Raw genomic sequence first — 12,143 nt, forward strand, 5'->3', positions numbered from 1 at the left:
ACAATTACACACAACTTGGTCATTCATATTATGCAACCAGCTCCACTTCTTTGAACCTGGCCCAGTGCAATATCTGGACAGTAACATCCAAAAGACTTGAACCTCAAAAGCACCGCAAATAACAATCGTATATATAAATGAGAATATCTTGAACTAACGATGGTCTATTCTATTGGCCCATGGCTCCGGTTTCACTTCCAAGTTTAAAAATGGCAATACCTTGCAGTAAATTAGCATCAACCAATTCACCTGCAATAGTGTGCTGTTTCTATCCACTAAAGTGGGGTTTGTTAACAGAAACAATTATATTTTGCATTGAGTGACAAATATTTTCTTGTTTTTAATCGTGTGATGAAAGTATAATAATTCTCATAATATTTTTCTGATTTTATTGTGAAGTAGTTTATGGAGGTAAGTATGGTTGGATCTGTGTGTGATTTAATTACATTTTGTAGTCAAGTAGACTGCAAGCTTTAAATCATCAAAAGAATCTAGGTGCTCGACATGCTAATGAATAAATATGGATGTTGGCTTAGCATGTAAGGTATGAAGGGAATTTGCATTTTTAGGTAAATGAAGAGATTTGAAGTTTTCAGTCTGCACTTAAAAAAATTGGACACAAATAAGCTGCTAGGATGACTGCTGCAAACCACGTGATTATTAGCATTTGAACCTACAGAAAATATCAAATCTCATGCAAATACCTAATTAAATGTACACATAGGTGAGTGTACCTCACAGCCATTTGAGGAATTCACACATCTCATTGTTTAAGGATAGGTCAACACCTAAAGACTGTGGGCAGAATTTTATGCATGTCGGGTGGGCCCGACCCAATCTCCAGCGGGCGGAGAGCTGATCCCCGCCAGAGAAGCAGGCCGCACTGCTATTTTACATGGGTGGGCCAAGTAAGGCCCACCCAGCGCTTCCTGTGTGGGCGGTGGGGGATTCCCCGAAAGCGAGAGTGAGCTCTTTCGCGCATGTGCATGGAAGAGCGCACATCTCCCTGAGGCAAAGTGCAGCCTCAGGGAGATCGCTTCCACTTTGAAAAAGATTAAAAATAGAAAGAAAAATCCCTACATGTTCCACTCGTGTGACAATGTCACAGATGGGACATGTTCATAATTTACACTATAGCTTTATTAAACTTTTTAAAACCCTGCATGAAACTGGATGAGGTTTCATGTTTTTTCTAGTTGCCGTTGGGGCTCCTGGCCTCTCCGCCAACTTTAAGGTTGGACGGGCAGGTCTTTTAATTGGTTAAATGATCCTGTCAATGGCCTCAATTGGCCATTGACAGGTCGGCAGGCGCGCAGCTGATTTTGCTATGCCCCCGCCTTCCTGAAAATTTAAATGGGGCGGGATAACATCGGAGGTTCTGCCCGATGTCATCCCGCGTCATTTTATGCGTCAGTGAGCGGGCCCCGCCCCCTGCTCGCCAACAGCAAAATTCTGCCCTACGGAGTTTCCCGACTGCCTAGATCCATGTTTCATACAGTACAATAGTTTGAAACTCAATAGCCACTATCAACTATTCACTGTATCACAATGGTGTCCCCCATCTAAACTAGGCAGGGTGGGCCTCAGAAGTGTTAACTCAGTGGCCATATAATCGAAGATGGTTTCAGGGAACATACCCTTGTTACCCCAGGGCCCAGCGGATCCATCAGTCATCAGCTAGTCTGAGGAGCAAGCTCTGAAACTAGCTGCAAGTTAACAAGCAGCTGAAGTGCTTAACCTGTCCCAGTTACAAAGTTCACTTGAGAACCAACCTCCTAAATATTTGACTACAAGAGACTTTGCAATCTGCTGTGAACCCTTCACTGTACAAAACCCTCATTTCAACTTTAAATCATCAAACCCATTCAAGAAACCATGCGCCTGCTATGTGCAGATTGGAAATCGTAAATCGGAGACTAAATTAACTGTAATCTGTGAAAGTGCAGTACCATTATCTGCATCCAATTTGTACGTGTGTGTGTGTGTGTGTGTGTGTGTGTGTGTGTGTATGTGTGTGTATGCATACATGAGACTGACTGTGTGACATTGCATTAATTAGGGACAAGTGTATGATAATAAATAACCTTCTTTATTTTAAACTCATGAAAGCTTGCTGCTGAATTATTTAACTATAATACACAAACCAGGGGTATGAAAATACTTGCCTCTTTCCAGACAGAACTTACTGATTATGGGTTGTGTGAAAACAATTACATTCTATCCCTGAGAAGTAACTGTGAGAAGGTAAGGAATGTGGGACTGTTATCGATTGGGGAATTCGGGTTGCATTTACTGATATCAGATATCGTCTTCACTTACAGCCTGAACTGAAAGCTTGCCATCTCCCTTCTTTTTCCTCCCCTTCCCTTCTCTAGCAGCTTGGCCTACTCTGCTTGGGCTCTGCTCATTCTCCCAGTGTTGATCTATTCCAGGGGAAGGGTCTACTGGTGCACCGTGTTGGGCAGCAGTTGGCTTTTACACATGCCTCAAAGTCAGGAAAAACTCCTTTAGCAACTGCCACATCACTTTCTGTAGACTTTTGCAACTTTTAAGAGCTATGGAAAAAATTAAACCCTTGTAGAGTTGCACCAACAGCCAGAAGAAATCAGCCAGCATCTAAACTGTAAGTAGTTGTTGAACCCTTTAAGTAATACTGGTGGGATTCCTTCCTGCTACTTAAAGCATGTTCAGCTGTGTGAGATTAAGCAAGGTTGTCACCTGGGGTGACCAGCAAATATCACCAGCAGTGTCAAATCCATGTTGCACACTGATTGACCTCATGATCTACCTGCTCTGCATACTGCTGCACGCACACTAATTCCCTGAACCAAAATGGTATCTGGTGTGAAGCATGGCAGAAGAGTGTGCCCACACAGCAGCACCAACTTAGTCCCACGCTACACCTGTAGTGCCCAAACAATGGGCACCACCAAGTCTGATTTCAAGCCCCTGGATTCTGAATGAAAAGGTCCTGTGAAGCAGTGTTAATAGAATAGGTATTATACACTAAATGGTAATGCTCATTTCTACCTAAAACAAAAACAGAAACAGAAATACTTGGAAAAACTCAGCAGGTCTGGCAGCATCAGCGGAGAAGAGTACAGTTGACATTTCGAGTCCTCATGACCCTTCAACAGAACTTTACCTAAAACCTGATCACCTAGAGCAACAGGAAAAGTTAAGGGGCAATTAATCTTGTACCACATTTTCTAGTTATCGATTCATCTTACCTCAATCTCTACGTATTCATGTAGTCTCTTGCATGTGGCAGAGAACGTTTCAGATGTCCCAAATTCAAAATACCAGAATTTGTTCTTCATTCTAAAAGAAATGGACACAGCAGATTACTTCATGTAACTAGTTTTTAGGAAGAAATGCTTTGGGTAAGCACTGATCAAAAAAAGTTGGCCAATAATCAATCTGGAACATCCAGCATTAAGGTACTTTTGGTTATTGAAATGCAGCTGACAGCACACACATCATACTTCTGGCACATCAACTGTGCCAAGAAATATAAAGCATCAACTGACCTTGTTGCACTCCAGCCCTCCTTGGGTTTTATGAATTGCCACCAGCTTTGCCACCTCTACTGCTCAAAGTCTTCTGAAGAACCGCGTCAAGTGTGAACATAAAGAAGGGACAGCAGTGTTAGGAGGCTTGTCTAGCCTCCTGAAATTGGAGTTGCAAATTCAAACTCAGCAAAATAGGCCAAAAATGGTCTTGAGAAAAGACATCATAGCACTGGAAAACTTTACAGATAGCAGCTTCACTAGCAGACCATGGATGCCATCTTATCATGTGAACATACCATGTAAATAGGCTAAGGGTAACTTATTGTATTTTATAAACCACACACACAAGTTTTATTTCTCTAATATATTCAATGTATGCAATATTCGTGTCCTACATGTAGATGTTCATGCATCATTACTCTTACTGTCACTTCCAGCGCATTAATGAAATCAAAACCATTACATTCCCCTTTTGATGTAATAAACTGGTTTTTTTTGGTGCTGAAAACTGGCTCCAAGTAAGATCTCTCATGAAGGTGGGGAAGGGAGATACACCGAATAAAACTCAACACCAGAAATGGATACTGAAACTGCAAATGTCAGTTTGGGATTTTGCATTTCAACATTCAGTGATGCACCACACAAGCTCACAATGTTCTTAGCAATAGTGAGTGTGAAACTGTACTGCCTATATGAACAAATGGACTGAAGTTGATTTTCTGGTAAGTTGAAGCAGATGCTTGTTCATTTATCTCCATCTTAGAATCTCCTTTCGTGAATTGCCTAAAATCAATTTAAATGCTTCAATTCAACAACTATAGTTTCTTTTGTAAATTCTATTTCAAACGCATGTTTTTCATAACATAAATTGCTTGAAGATGCAAATTTTTCTATTAAACTAAATGCATATCAGAGTTTCTATTTCTAAGACCCTGCCAACATATTCATATGGCAGGATCATATACAGATAGCATGTGCAGGTTCAGATAGCATGTGCAGGTAAGGAAATAATTTATGTTGCTTGCTGTCCAAAGCCTGTAAAAAAATGGGTTAGGTACTTAGTCAATTCTGGCAGCAAAGTACACAGCAACTCAGCATTGTTCCACCATTAAAACCTAAATGACCTAGAAAGAAAATCGATATTTCTAGTCAGCCTTCTGGCTACTGTTTAGCCAGTAGGTATGGATTTCCTTTGGCTTTCTTGGTTCCTCTGGGAGCATTGTAACCCTAGGGGAGTAATAATGAGTTTTCTGCCTAGTTTAGCTCACTGCTGAACATCTGAGTGGTTGATATTGTATAGTGTCAGCGCTTTGTATTATAGATTAGACTTGTCATCGGTCCATTGTTATAGGGTGGCAACATCCTACTTAACCTTTGGGCACTACACAGGAGTCTGACACATGTCATACTTACTAAGGAAAGATTCAGTCAAATTAAAATAGTTCAGGTGGAAGACAATATCACGCTATTGATAGCTTATAGATCTGAGTGAACTGAATTAGCAATTTAAAAAATAAAAAAATAGTTTAAACAGAATTTGTGACTTTGCATTTGTCTGTTTTGTCAATCAATACTCAGTTAATTGCTGAGTGTGGCTACAATAACACCAAAGGGTGAATAATGTCAACGCTTTCACTAAATTCAGGCTTTAAAAACACATTTAGAGCTCCTTAAAGGGAAGGATAATGCTGCTGGACTTAGTACCCATTAACACTAATGGATGTTTGTTATCTTGTTGAGAAAGGTAAGGCAGTCAATGGTTACCTTAGGGACATTACTGAATCAGGTCTCTCTCCTATACTGGTAGGGTAGAAGTCAACCACAGTTTTTCAACTTGACTGAGCTAGATCCAATCTAGCATTGTGAACTATGTGTCTAACAGTTGGGGTTTGCAGTTTTGAGTCTTAATTGCCACAGAACTAGAAATTCCTTTTGCTCCCATTCTCAAAGGACTTGCTGAGGAAGTTATATCAGGGATAGAATCATGAAACCAAGTTGTGAACAGACTAAGACTTTAGGAAGTCAAAATTTGCTGCAATGATATTTCAAAGATACAACTATCAGTGGATGTTCCTGAATACTTAGTGAGTAAATGTACCACCTAGTGTGATGATGCACAACACAGATCAAGGAAGTCACTATTTTAACCATTATTCTGTCAAATTATCTCAGTGCTAGGGTTCCTACTCTTAGCTACTATCCACTCTTGGTTCATCTGTTTAGAAAGAATTAGGCTTCTCTGTGACTCTCTCTCTAACTCCAAGTTTAGACTGTCTGCTAAGTTCACAGTTTATGAGCGCACATAAGGCTAGCTACAGTCATGAATTAACATATGCCAATTTGAGTAGCTTGGGGGACCTGATCAAAGTGCTGCACAAGTTGTTTTCCTGTTCCAAGAGACCCTGGACAACAGATTTGTGCACTGTATACGTTCCTTCTTTACTGTCTAGGTCCTTGGACGCCTGATCATCGCACCATGTAAATTATTCCTAGTTTACTGAATAGCTGATGAATGTGCAGTTATTAATTCAATAAGACTTAAAATATAAATCAGAGCTATGCAAGATTTATGCTTCTTGGCATCAATGCTCCCTCAAGTCAGGGCCCACTGTGATGACAAGATTTGAAGGTGCTTTCATTTGCCCTGTAAGAGAATGCATTCACAGCTTTGCTGAGTGGCAAAAGTATTCAGCAATTGAACAGTTACATCCATCATTGACTGATCTCCATCAAATTTCATGGCAATTAAAAAAACAAAGAATACAAATAGACTTCATTCGCACAGACTATTGAAATCGCCCTAATTGGTTTCCACAGAACACGAGATTCATGCTCTTTTTACCTCTGACATTTCAGCCCTAGATAGTCTAAATCATTAAAGTCATGCAAAAGCTTATAAATGACCAAACTCCAGATCTATTGGTTTTTAAAATCACTAATCGCATAAATGATCTATCCTCGCCTTTCTGCAGCCAGTCACAATTTATTAAGTCAGAACCTGAAAAGGTGTGACCTTCAGAACTCTTTCTTATAGTTCTGGCACATAACAGACTGGGGATCTTTACAATAGTGATGTGTCATTATGACCATGTGAAGACATTAGAGAGAGATTTCCTCCATTCAGCATAGGAAAATCATTCTTCATATCAGCATTTCCAATTTTGTTACAAAAGACAGAGTAAATCTTCCCCTCACCACCAACCCAAAATTGTTGAGATATTTTAAGTTCAATTCTGATTCAAGAGAAAGGCGAAAACCATCACACATCACAATTTTTGTTAGAAATAAAGCCTGTGCCATTTTTGCTTGGAGCAAAATCCATTTAAATCACTTTTTAAATAATTTATGTTAGCAAGGCTGACATTCATTGCTTAGTTGCCCTGAAGAAGATGGGCCTTCACCTTGCAGCAGTTTGGTCCAACTGAATGGTTTATTAGACGACTTTAAGGTGAACCATATTGAAGTGGGATTGGAGTCACATATATAGCAAGCAGGTTTATTTCATTGATCAGCCAGTTGTTTTTTTTTTACAACAATCTGACAGCTTTTATATGTTTCCAGTTTTTTAAACCGAATTCAAATATTAAAATCCCCTGGATGAGCTTTGATCTCAAATTCTCTGGATTATTAGTCCAGGTGTCTGAATGACATGTCCAATAACATAGACCACCAAACCTTCACTCATTCAAGAATGGAATAAGTCCTGTTTTTCTTCAGTGCAAATTATGCACCCCAGAAACAGATGACAATAAGAACTGGTCTATCCCATTGTTTGAGTTTATCCTAAATTATATTGCAATTTTTTTTGCATTCCACATTTTGTTCTTGCTGTGCTTTGTTGTCTTCTGCAACATGTAAGGTGAGGTTTGGTGGAGAATGTCACAAAATTCAAGTCATCAGTCATACCTTCACTTCACTACTTTGGCTGTGATTCCCATCCCCAACCTCCGACAGCACTGCCACTGGTTGTTTCTTCCCTGCCCATTGCGTGCAAATAGCAGCACAGAGGTCCCTGGACTCCAACAGGTTTTCCTTTTTCCCAATCCAATTTTTTCTGCTTCCTGGGATCATCATGAGGAAGGTGATAAGAAACCCCTTTTGTTCCTCCAATTTCCCTGTAGTGGCTTATTCTCAATCCAGTCAGCCCACAGATTTACCTGTTGAAGACTTTAATCCAATCCAAGGCCTTCGCTGGGAGCCGTTCTTATGATCTTCGAGCACTTCCTCATGGTCTCTTCTCTGTTGTAATGTTCCCCTGCTGCAAAACCATGAAGATCCTCTGCCCTTACACTGGGAAGCATGCTTTTGCTGTTGGAATTCTTTTATGGGCCCATCATACAAATGAAGCAAGCTGCAACCCACGAAAATGGGTCAGAGCTGGAATAGATAGGGCTGCTTGGGAGCAAGTTACCAGAACTCCATTCAGAAGAAGAAAACCCTCTCATCATATTTAAAATATATCTGATTAACACACTTCCTGCTCTGAAACTAAATGAAAGTACTTCAGTATTCAAATGGTTAATGGCAAAGAGAGGATATGAAGCTTTGATTTAGAGTTACTTGCCTTGGGGCAGCACCCGTGCCTCTGAGCCATCAGGGGACAGAAGGTCCAAGCTGCACTTAAATACATAATTTAGGCTAACACTTCAATGCAGTACTGAGGAGGTGTAAAATAGATGAAAGCTCTTTTCATAAATGTAGCCATAGTTTTAATAGAAGAGATCGGAGTAGTAGTAATAGTCATAACCATTCTCACTTAGCTAGTGTCTAACTGTCAGCTAAGCTCAATCGGTTGCACCTTCATCTCAGCACCAGAATGTTGTGAGTTCAAAACTCAATGTAGAACCTGAGCACATAAACTCAGGAGACACAGACTTACCACAGAATGGTAAGCTAAGCCCCGTTTGCCTGTTAAAGTGGACATAAAAAAACCCTGTGAGCCTGCTTTGAAGAAGAATTAGGCATTCTTCCAACACCCTGTTCAACATTTACTCCTTACCCAGCACCACTAAAACATATTCACTGGTCATTCATCATTTTTTTGTTTGTGGGGCCTTGCCATGTTCAAATTGGTTGGTGCATTTTCCTACAAAGCACCAATGCCTACAGCTCAAAAGCAAAAACAAAAGACTATGAGACAACTCAAGGAGTTTTGATGTTGTGAAAAGTCCAAATTAAATGCAAGTTCTTTCTTTTGTCAGTTTTCAATAAGCTACTTTACTACAGGTCAAAAATGGTCAAGGAAAAAGGAATACAACTGGATTAGATAAAAAAGATTTAGATCCAATAGGGCTTCCACAGCAATTGTTTGGACTACATGTGAAAGACTGACCAGAAATATATTTATTATAATAGTACTTAAATTGTCATAATATATGCACCATCTTCAACCGAAAGCACCAGTACACTGTACCATTTTCCTGATAATAAAAGTGCCTGAACAATCTAGTTTGCTTGAACACAGATCCATAAACAAAATCTCCGTGTGTGTGTCCTTAAAATGGATCTTTTTAATCTAGTTGGGGGAGTGGGGAGATTGAAACAATTATAGCCTATTCCATCGACTATGTACTAAGACATTAATAACCACAGTAACGTTGAGATTCCTAAGTTTAGAATTTTTTTAAGTTAAATACCTCCCGAATCATTTTAAAAAAAAATCTACCTGCCTTTAAAGTTTGAATGACATTCCATCAACATTTTGAAATTGGTCAGACAGGCCAAGACATTTCTACAACTCCATAACAGATCCACACTGTGGAGTTTGTATAAAAACAGATGTAATTGGTGTAATGGAGTGGGGAAGACTTCACAGACCTTTAAAATGGCAGAAAGGACCCGAATACGGAAGTCAGCCCACATTTCCAAGAGACCCAATTTTTACCGGTAGAGGAAAGGGGGCGGTGTATGATTCACACAGGAGAGAAACCTGAACTTAGCAGGGCCATCTGTATTGATGTAGTATTGGTAACCTCTCTTGAAAGGTGGTTGTGGGGTTGGTGAGAGGGTGTGAGTGGTGAGGGCTAGAGGTCTAACAGCTTCTGAAAAGACTAGGACAAAGCCCCAGAGAACTGAGGCGGATCTTTTAATCAACCTGGGCACTTGTCTGGCCCCATAACCTCCTACACTCTGCTTCCAAGGTGGGCTGGGCCGGCTCCATCCTGCACCTACCCACTCAGAGTGAAAACTGCATATATCAGGATACTTTTTACTAAGGTCGTAGGTGGGTCCAGCAAGACGGGAAATTTCCTGACTTAAGCTATCCGCCTCAGTTGCAAAAATCCAGCCCAATAACACTGACTTCCAATAATAACATCATTGTGCCACACTGTTTAATATTTTCTACCTTCTGACTTACAAGTAAGCTTTACCTTGTTACTTCTGTTAGGAAGAAAATCAGATTTGTCGAAGTACATAAAAACATAGAATGTTACAACCCCGGAATATGCTATTTGGTCCATAAAATCAGTGCTGGTATTTTTATCTTCGGGGTTAAAGTTGACACTCAAAACAAAGAGGTGGTTGCAATTTTGAGGACCTGGCCTGACTTATATTGGACCCGCGGGTAAAGGAAGTTAAACATTGACCACCCAAAAGGCATGAAAACTCAAGAAGAGTTTAGAATCACAAGGGAGTAAATATTAAATTGGACTGCTGACCAGCGTTGGGTGCCAACTGGCTGCTTGGGTAGTGCTGAGGGAAGCTCTTGTTCATTTTGAGAGACAATACATGTTTGTATACAGCTAGTGAGCTGTGGGCAGTATGCCCCATTGCTGCTCACCAGCTCCAGACCAGCTAGAATCATGGTAGGTGCAAAAGAACAGGGAAGGACCATTCGTAAAAAGTGTTAACATGGTGCAGCAACATTATTTTTGCTGAACCCAGAAAAGCACCACTGTTGAACTTGACCACACAAAAATAATTAAAAGCTTACGTTTTTGACCCTCATTTGGCTGGACCACCAGTTATGTACCAACATAGCAATCAAAGTATCTGATCCAAATTTGCACAGGAATAGTGCCTATTACCTAAATGGGCTGACAGGTTTGGTCACCCATCATCGAGGCCTTCTGAAGATGTCATCAGCCAAATTAGGAATGGGGCCGTAATGGGCCCAAGATGAGCAAATATGGCATATAACATAGTGAAAGGCAGTGCAAGTGGACATTATATAGTGTGGTAATATTCACTGTCAGTGCTCACACTTGAATAGTGGTCACTTGGGTGATGTACTGAGTGGCTGCTGGTGTCAGAGTCTATTTTAGAACTCCCCAGTGTTTGTTAGCAGCTTAGGGAAACAATGTAAGAAGTGAAGAGGGGAAACTTAGAACGGTTACCAAAATATTGGGAGAAAGGAATCATTCACTTCAGTGATATTCACTTACCTCAGTGGACAAATAATGTATCAATCAGGGGATTGATAAAAATCACCTGATTTTGGGCACATGACCAATATAATTTTTTAAAAATCCAATGACTGAATTGGTCACTTCAATGATGGAGTCTTTGATTGAAGCCAGTTTACACAGAATTGAATTTTAAATGACGAGGTGCATTTCCAAAATGAATAATTAGGTCACTGAGGCACCGGTGAAAGGATAAATACATTATTCAGAACTGAAAATAAATAGGAAAAATAGGTTTAAGATTTTATTTTTTGAAGCTGATGTGAATGATGTCAATGCCGATGAGCAGCAGTGGAAATATCCTGGGCGGAGAATTTTCCCCATGTCGGGCGGGCCGGTCAGGAGCGGGCGCAGATCCAATCGCTGCCCGCGACCGGGTCCATGCTGCCAATTAAGGGCCACCCAGTGTAATGCGCAACTCCCGAGGATAGCAGGCAGGTGGCACTGAGGGTGCAATGACTGTTGGGTCCAATGGTGATTCGGTGGCCTGTTTAACTGAAGCACTGGCAGCCTTGGAAAGGCTGATCACAATGGCCAGTAGAAGGGTTCACCAGAGCACTGCTGGAGAGCAGGCCATGCCGGAGGGTAGGGTAGTGGAGCAGACCAGGCTGGAGGATAGGGCAGTGGAGCAGGCCAGGCCGAGGGTAGTGCAGTGGGACAGTGTGCCCCTCAGTTTTCCGATGAGTGTCTAGCTACCCTCCTGGAGGAGGTGGCAGCATGACGGGGAGTGGGGGAGGGGGGGTCCTTGTTCCGAGGGACGGGAGGCGGAGGCCTCCCAACCTGACCAAACATGCCTGGTGAGGAGGTGGCCGAGAGTGTTAGCTCCCATGACATGGTGCAACGCATATGGGTCCAGTGCGACAAGCGATTCAACGACCTCCTACAATCAGGAAGGGTGAGTACCATGCTGGCAGAGGTCACTTAATACAGCCACCAGCCTTTCCCCCCAAGGCCACCCCCCCACAACTCTGAGTGCAGTTACAGCATTGAATCCTTCACGGCATGTTTCCCTTGCTGGGTGGGCCATCATATATTGCCCACGGTTAGTCCACCCTGTGAGGGTAGTGCTGAGATGGGTTCTGTACCCGCAGCATGTGTGACACTGACACCCAGAGTACAACTTTGGGGGCAAACTCAAGGATCGACACCTAGGCAGAGTGCTGGAACTGTGAAGCATGTCAAAGTCAGGCTGCTAACATGCTGGGAGGGGAGCTTCCAGGTGGCA

General features: G+C 41.5%; 1 protein-coding gene across 3 annotated transcripts in view; it reads right to left on the bottom strand.

Annotated features, from left to right (window-relative positions):
• dgkb (diacylglycerol kinase, beta) overlaps positions 1–12,143 on the bottom strand; it is a 975,484-nt gene that overhangs the window by 186,140 nt on the left and 777,201 nt on the right. For all 3 annotated transcript variants that reach the window (XM_041184471.1, XM_041184469.1, XM_041184470.1), the window contains one exon: positions 3,231–3,321. In XM_041184471.1, coding sequence (XP_041040405.1) covers positions 3,231–3,321 — 91 coding nt within the window. The remainder of the gene's footprint in view (positions 1–3,230; positions 3,322–12,143) is intronic.

The sequence above is a fragment of the Carcharodon carcharias genome, chromosome 3 (genome assembly GCF_017639515.1).
Source record: "Carcharodon carcharias isolate sCarCar2 chromosome 3, sCarCar2.pri, whole genome shotgun sequence".
NCBI classification, from domain to species: domain Eukaryota; kingdom Metazoa; phylum Chordata; class Chondrichthyes; order Lamniformes; family Lamnidae; genus Carcharodon; species Carcharodon carcharias.